The sequence below is a fragment of the Buteo buteo genome, chromosome 12, assembly GCF_964188355.1.
Source record: "Buteo buteo chromosome 12, bButBut1.hap1.1, whole genome shotgun sequence".
NCBI lineage: Eukaryota > Metazoa > Chordata > Aves > Accipitriformes > Accipitridae > Buteo > Buteo buteo.
Window position 1 is genome coordinate 6,067,315 of NC_134182.1, and position 8,180 is coordinate 6,075,494.

General features: G+C 44.5%; 1 protein-coding gene across 1 annotated transcript in view; it reads left to right on the forward strand.

Annotated features, from left to right (window-relative positions):
* Positions 1-5,921, forward strand: part of EHD3 (EH domain containing 3) — a 30,470-nt gene extending 24,549 nt beyond the window's left edge. The window contains exons 4-6 of the mRNA XM_075042493.1: positions 545-957; positions 2,189-2,353; positions 3,863-5,921. Coding sequence (XP_074898594.1) covers positions 545-957; positions 2,189-2,353; positions 3,863-4,390 — 1,106 coding nt within the window. The 3' untranslated portion in view covers positions 4,391-5,921. The remainder of the gene's footprint in view (positions 1-544; positions 958-2,188; positions 2,354-3,862) is intronic.
* Positions 5,922-8,180: the final 2,259 nt, after the last annotated feature.

Genomic DNA, 8,180 nt, shown 5'->3' on the forward strand with positions numbered 1-8,180 from the left:
CCTAGGTATTGAATTGGATGGGACAAAGTTAGTCTCACACAACTAGACAAGACCTGAAAGTTATTAAGCAGTAGAGATATGCATCTCAAACCAGTCTGGGTGCAAGTACTGCAATTATCCAGCTTTCTACAGCCTTTGTAGGCTATGTTGATGGCCAATAATTCAGAAACTAGACCTCTCTTGTTGCCACATGCAAGACTTCTGCAGTAGCTCTTTGAATATAGCAGTTTCCCCGTTTATGCATTTGAATGAAGCGTCTGTAGAACAAGTTCAGGATTTCTTTGGGTGATCTCTTCATGTGGAGATGATGAGAGCTATCCTTAACTGCACACATCTTGGGTGTTCCAGCGTGAAGGGCAGTGCCTCATCTCCACCTTCTTTGGGACAAGGACTGATGTTGCGGGTTTCCTTTATCAAGCTACCTGATCTACTGGGTAAGCTTCCTCTTTGCAAGCTTACCCTCAGATGGCATAGTTCAGGTACAGCAAGTAGGCTTCTCTACTACCATGCATGTGCATCTCTGCTTTTCCTCCACCCCTTGCAGGTTATGATTTTGCTGCTGTACTGGAGTGGTTTGCAGAGCGGGTTGACCGCATCATTCTCCTGTTTGATGCGCACAAGCTGGACATCTCTGATGAATTCTCTGAGGTCATCAAGGCCCTGAAGAACCATGAGGACAAGATGAGAGTTGTTCTCAACAAGGCTGACCAGATAGAGACTCAACAGCTGATGCGAGTATACGGTGCCCTCATGTGGTCCCTGGGAAAGATAGTCAACACTCCTGAGGTTATCAGGGTCTACATTGGCTCCTTCTGGTCCCATCCATTGCTCATCCCTGACAACCGCAAGTTGTTTGAGGCAGAGGAGCAGGACCTGTTCAGGGATATCCAGAGCCTGCCCCGCAATGCAGCCCTGAGGAAGCTGAATGATCTCATCAAGCGAGCACGGCTGGCCAAGGTGGGTGTTGGCACAGAACCCCCCCAAGCATTCAATTTGGGCGGTCTGCATTATGCAGGCTATGGGGAAGTGGGTTTGGCCAGTTTGGCTTGCAGTGCTGGTGGATCCAACTTTTTCCCCATCCTATTTCACTCAGGCCCAGCATATTAGTCCTATGCACTTCAAGGAAGAAAGCACCTCCTTTGTCTGGTGTGTCAATCATGACAGGCCAGAGTGAGGAAGAAAGCCACAGATCAAAGCAGGTAGCACTTGAAGGGAGCTGGAAGGCAGTTGCTCTGTGGTAGCAACTTGAGAATTAGGACCAATTCAGTATGTCAGAATCACACACCAAGGGAACTGGTAAGCTCTAGGTCTTTTGCCTTAAACTTTCTTAGCCAAGAGAGATACCTGGCTTACATGGATAGAGAGGAGGTGGAGACTCACAAGAATGGTAAATAAGCCTGCCGTATCTCTGAATATTTGAAATGAGCTGAATGAAGCCTCTCACAATACAAGGAAGAACCCCATATCAATTGAGAAAAGAGATCAAAAAATCCCTAAAAAGCTTTCATGCAAGCGTCTTAAATTCTAAGAGAAAACGCTCAGCCAGAATGTCACATAAGTTAATGACTGGTATTTGTACTAAAACATTAAACAAAGTCTAGAGAGCTCCAAAACCCGTATGTTTGGTTTGGACTGGGAAGGAACTATTCCCTGGAAGGCCATGCCCAGTGGAAGAAGAACAAACCAAAAAAACAAACCCAAACAAACACAATGTCACATAAGTTAAGGACTGGTATTCGTACTAAAACATTAAACAAAGTCTAGAGAGCTCCAAAACCTGTATGTTTGGTTTTGACTGGGGAGGGACTATTCCCTGGAAGGCCATGCCCAGTGGAAGAAAACAAAAACAAACCCAAACAAACAAACCCCCCAAAACCCCAAACAAACAAAAAAAAAATCCAAACAAACCAACCACCCCCTCCAGGAAGTGCATATGAATGTTAGTCTCTGCATGCCCAGGACTCATACACTGTCTTCACCTTGTCTCAGTACAGCCAGAGCACACAGCTGAGCAACACTTAGCCCTGAAGCAATAATCAGTAGGCACAGGCAAGCTGAGGAGCTGAGCTTGCTCTCCAGGGTACAACAAGATGGGGTTGAGTCCTAGGCACAGATACTCTCTGCTGGGAAGAATTTTCTGATGTGCTCTAACACTTGTCTTCATTCCATATCATTTAATGCCCTTCAGGTCCATGCCTACATCATCAGTTCCCTAAAGAAGGAAATGCCCTCAATGTTTGGGAAAGACAACAAAAAGAAAGAACTTGTTAACAACTTGGGAGAGATTTATGCCCGAATTGAACGGGAGCATCAGATCTCACCAGGAGACTTCCCTAATCTGAGAAAGATGCAGGTAAGCAGTGGTGTCTTGGCTGGAGCACCAAACATCCAAGGAAAGAGCATCAGAGTAACTGCAGGGAATATGACAGAAGCCACACAGACATTGATGTTGCTTGTGGGACGGGCCTGTTGTAATGGGCCTTGAAATATGTGCAGGCTATATTTGGGCATGAACACTTTTTGCACACAGAGCTCATGTGAAGCTACAGCTGCCTTCATTTCTCAAATCTTTGCCTGAATAGCACTTTACAGCAAGTTATTTCTTCTATATTTTCTTTATTTTTAATTCCAGGTTCCATTTGCAGATTTTTCAGGCCTAAGAATAATGCTAATTTATATTAAAAGGAAAGCTATATCCCAAAAAGCCTACATATGCCTCTCTCTAAGAGCTGTATTTTTTTTTTTTTGTCATCTACTTCAGTCTTTGTTTCTAGAGAGAAAGGAGGCTGTGAAAACTTAAAGCCCCTTTTCTATTTTAGGCAGAGAAGCAGGTTTTCTGTTCTGCAGAGGTAAGACCTGACCCAGTGTTCGTGTAAGTCAAAGACTTCAAAGGACCTTGGATCAGAGCCTTGTATTGTATATTCAAACAATGCTGGACACTGCTACATTGCTGCGTGGCTTCAGTCCAAGCAGAAACCTGTTCTGAGTTGCTAGCTGTTGAAGTCATTACTCGCTCCCTATGGAGACCGCAGCATCTGCTCTTTTTTTCTTTTTTAAAGTATATTTTCCATAAGTTCTTGGGAATGAGATCTGTGGAGTGTATCCAATAGAAGATCCCATTCACTGCTTGTTAAAATGTGTGTTTAAAAATAACTATACCAATCTAGTAGGAGTGAATAGTGTAGATTTAACAAGCAGAAGGTGATGGATAAAGCTGTAGATCATTTTCCAGTTTTTAGAAGAGAGTTATCTGCAGGCCCTGCTCAAAGCACTTTTGCTTAGCTGTGAAAATTACAGAAACTGAGCCATGCTGTAAAAGACATGCTTACCTCTTTACAGACGCTACTGTCTTTATGGCATGAAAGATGCACTGCATGATGGCGAGTAAAATAGTCTTTTGCCAGAGTGGCATCTCCTTCCCAGAGTGCAGAGCGGAAGGGAATGCAGAGCACTTGGCTGGCTGCAGGATGTAGCAAGAGCTGCACAACCAGTTTGCTTTGAACAATTTGGTCTTCAAGAAGATTGCTTCTATGTGGCTTGGAAAGGAGGAGTCTTTATCTGCATATGGCCATCATCTAGCCCTTTGAGTAAACCGCTTCCCCTTTTTGTACCATGTCAGCCCCACTTTGTAAGCTGAGAATTTTCTGTAGGGCTTAAAGAGGATTTAAGTAAGAGCAAGGCCAGCCAGGTAGACCCCATCACATGCTGAGGAGCATTGCTATTAGAGGAGGGAATGCTGAGCTCCCCACTCTTCCTCTGCAATAGCAGTTTTTTGAGCCAGAGACAGGCGTCCCAGTCTACACTGTTACTGCACTGTGCATGGCCATGTCACTCACCTCTTGCTATGTTGTCCCACTTTAAGGACCAGTTGCAAGCCCAGGATTTTAGCAAGTTCCAGCCTCTGAAGAGCAAGCTGCTGGAGACTGTGGAAGACATGCTGGCCAATGACATCGCCCAGCTCATGGTGCTTGTACGCCAGGAAGAGTCGCAGCGGCCAACCCAGATGGTGAAGGGAGGAGCCTTCGAGGGCACCTTGCATGGTCCATTCGGCCATGGCTATGGTGAAGGTGCTGGTGAAGGGATTGATGATGCCGAGTGGGTGGTGGCCAGGGACAAGCCCATGTACGATGAGATCTTCTACACACTCTCGCCTGTCGATGGTAAAATAACTGGTGCCAATGCAAAGAAGGAGATGGTAAGGTCTAAGCTGCCCAACACGGTGCTGGGCAAGATATGGAAACTGGCTGACATCGACAAAGATGGCATGCTGGATGATGAGGAGTTTGCCTTGGCGAATCATCTCATTAAAGTCAAGTTGGAGGGTCATGAGCTGCCAAATGAGCTCCCTTCCCATCTCCTCCCTCCATCCAAAAGGAAAATAGCAGAGTGAGAAGAAGGTTACAGGGGAGAGGGAAAGGGAAGGGGGAAAAAGATCTAGAAAAACATGTTTACTTAAATTATACCTTTAGATGTGAGATCACCTTTTGATTTATAACTATTTTGCTGTATGAAGAAAAAAAACTAAAGCAGAACAAAAAAGTCCAATCCTTCCTCATGATAATATGCAATTAACTCTTCCAGTGTAATGTCCCTGCTTTCTAATGTGTAGTCTGTAAATATGAAGGTAAAGAAAGGATGTTGAGACTAGGAGAATCTCATAAGCAGGAGTAGAAGAAAAACTGAAGTGGGCTGCATTTTTTGAGAGTAAAATAGGCACTAATACAAATCTGCTAACTGCCAGCATCACTCCTGAGCTTTGGCTGCACCTTCTGCTCTTTAATGGGTCTCACAAACTTCAGCAGACTGAGATCTTGATAGTGAAGAGGAAACCACAAGGTCTCCAAGCTATTGGCCAAACTAAAAAGAGCACTTCCCAATTAACATAAGCCTACACTAAAATACTAGATACTAAACCCCAGAGTTAAGAATTTTAGAAACCTTGATTCACTGTTAGATGCAAATTTTACAAGCATTTCCCTGTCCTTAAAGAAAAAAAAAATATAAATAAAATCTGAAACAGCTCTAAACTGGGCACCTGGAGTTCCTCATTGTTCGCTGTGGGACAGGCACTAAGAACTCCTGATCGTCTCTACCTCCCATTCAATCCCTGGGGGAGATTTGTTCTGCAGGCATGGCCAAGAGAACCACCCCACTAAGGGAAATAGAAGGAGGGGGCACTAGAGGCAGACATCAGGTGGGTTGGAAGGGAAGAATACCACTCCCAGGCTCACTGAACATTTCACAGCCAGTGGATGGTGTTTTCTCTTTGAACAATGGTGGTGTTTATCATTCCCGTGAAGTGATGTTTATTCTCATTGTGCACAGTGAAAACTACTAGGTCCCATTCTTGCTGTAAAGATAAGAACCCTGCACTGTCAGGTAGATGGTCCATCATAAGATCAGATAACACAGTGGGGCAGTGGCCAGAGCCTGCTCTACTGCCTGTGCCCCCACAAATATAGCAGATGTTGACAGCCTTCACCCACCCTCCTCCTCACCACACAGAATCACTTGATTCCCTTCCAGAACCTCTACCCTGGGCCAAGAGACCTTCCCCCCTCTTTCATGCTCTGTGAAATTTTTGTTTTCAAGACCCAATTTTGACAGAAATCCTTCAATTTCCTATTTTGTTTCCCAAACACACGCACATATGCAGGCACTCTTCTGGTTTTTGTTGTTGCTTCGGAGCAGCGTGTTGTTCCAATTCCTGTTGTCACTTTATATAAGCTCAGCTCCTACTGTGATGAAAAACCAAGACAAGTATAACTTATTTTATATCTCTGTGTTCATATTATATAGAGAAATATATTCTGTGTATGTAGGATGTGCTTATTGCAGTACATTTATCACTTGTCTTAAAAATTAATGCATTAACCTTTTTTGTACCCTGGTCCTAAACCATTATTAAAAAAGAAAGGCCAGATCTGTCTATTTCTTTACATAGCAAAATGAAACGCAGCTGAAAAGAAAAAAAACTTATTTCTACGTGCAACAGAAGGAGGCAATCATCCTTAGCCCACTCCCAAAACATGCATGTACAGATCAGCCCTGCCAGACTTGGGTGTGCACTGCTGAGTGACTGCTTAACATCTGCAACATCTCCTTTCTCTTCTGGCAGTCTAATCACAACCTCGATACTTGCTGAAGCAAGTGGAATTGTACCCACAATTCACCTTGTTCAACATAGGGGAGAAGTAACAACCAAATAAATACTTCATTAGGAAAAGGAATATATTGAAAGAGTTTCTTCCTGCCAGTCACAGATGAGAATGCTACAGATTAATCAAGATCTGGAAAGGACACAAAAAGCCTTAATCTTAAATCTTGCTGGCTCTAATTTTACTTATGTCTTCATTGCCCTTTCTTTACATGTTCATTACAGTGATCGTTATCCCCAGAATGGGACAGTGAGCTGCACTGAATAAGACAGAGCAGTTAGGATAGTGCTGGGGAAGCACTCAAAGAGGGTGTGAGCAGTAATTGGTGGCAGAGTTTCCATTTAGCATTTGTACAAGATGAGAGAGAGGGAGGGGAGAGGAAATCGGGGTGGAGAGCAAGAAGCAATAAATGCAAATTTAGAGAGAAGTCAGCAGACTGTATGCCACTCCAGTTCAACTACCCAGTAACCCCCAGTTTAACCGTCATTACAGTGTGCACATCTGCTATTACTGTCCAGGTCTTTCTGCGGAATTTGTATCCATCTGACTCCAGGTTGAGGCTGAACAGAGCACCCCGAGTCACCCTTACCTCTCTGCAGGCATGACTTCCCGGTGGCCGCTCATACAGCATATTGCTTGTGCCAATCATGTCACGCTGAAATTTAACACTTTCTCAAAAAGCACAAGATTACTGGTTTTCTCAAAGGGGATGGGAGAAGGTGAGGTCTGTTAATCTTTTTCCAGTATACACCAGCAAGGTGCTGAGGTGGGCCAAAAATTCATTGCAATAGGTATCAAATGGGCACAAAGCCTTTTGTGCTTGATTGTTTGGGCATACAAGTTCACAAACCAAACCACTAGCCTGTTGTTAACACACATGTAGTAGATTATTTTTCATTGCATTGACTGTGGTTGTGCTTTAGCTATCTCAAAAAGGGCTTGCTGTTAAACAGGAAACAGCGAGAGATTTTTCTGTGTCACTGGTGGCAGCAGTTGCCCCCCACACCACTGCTAGGGCGTGCCAGCACTCTACAGCACATGCCACAAGAGGCTCCTGCTCTTTATGTCTCCATGCCAGCCTCTCCGGGATGTTTCAGCAGGATTCACTCAGAATTGCCAGCAGGACAGCAGCACGAAGAGCTCTGCCAGCACAGGTCAAGTGCACAAAACAACACCGCAGTACTTCGGCATGCGGGTTTTCTTTCAACACTCCTCAGAAACCACTTGCACTGTCAGAGTGCAACTTCCCCAGTCGTGCTGGAGGGCAAAGACCAACACAAGTATTTTAGTGACAAACATGCAGTTACTTAATGTGATTGCACTGTGGTTCAGCAACAAGGCAGGAGGCAAAGCAACCCTGTTACAGAGAGAACAGGACAGAAACATGAGAGGCTGTGCAGAGGAGCAATTTATAAATAATCCTCCATATTCAGATAAGTCTATCCAGCACGTTTTGCTTTTGCTAAGCTCTTCAGGAAACGTAAAAAAAAACCCAAAACCCACCAAAAACCCCACACCAAACCTCAAGCACCCTGAGGTTCTCTATACAAAAATACACGCATTTCTGTCTCAAGTATGGCCATGAAGACGCATATATTTCTCCATCCCCTTCCCACAGACAGCAGCTGCACACACACACCCCTTTTTTTTCCCCTTCAGAGTTATGACTATTTGGGCAATCCCAGCTGCCTGTATTGTTTCTCACATCTGTGGCAAGGATGTGATTTCCCAAGCCCACCAGGACTTCAGGCTCTGCATGCAGCCCTCCAGCCTGTGCATGTTCTTGCAGGTTCACAGAGCCACGCTCCCAAAGGCGATTATCTATGTCCAACAGTGCTTCCTTTTTCTAAGAGCAGTTCTCAGTTACTGAACAAGGTTTCCCCAGGAAGTTATACAGAGGAACCTATTCATTTGCTCATGTCTGTGGGTGGGGGATTCTATCACATGCGTTCATGTATCACTTGCTTCTCTGATCTTCCCATGCCCCTCTCTACCCATCCTTAGACAGAAGAGCTTCCACAA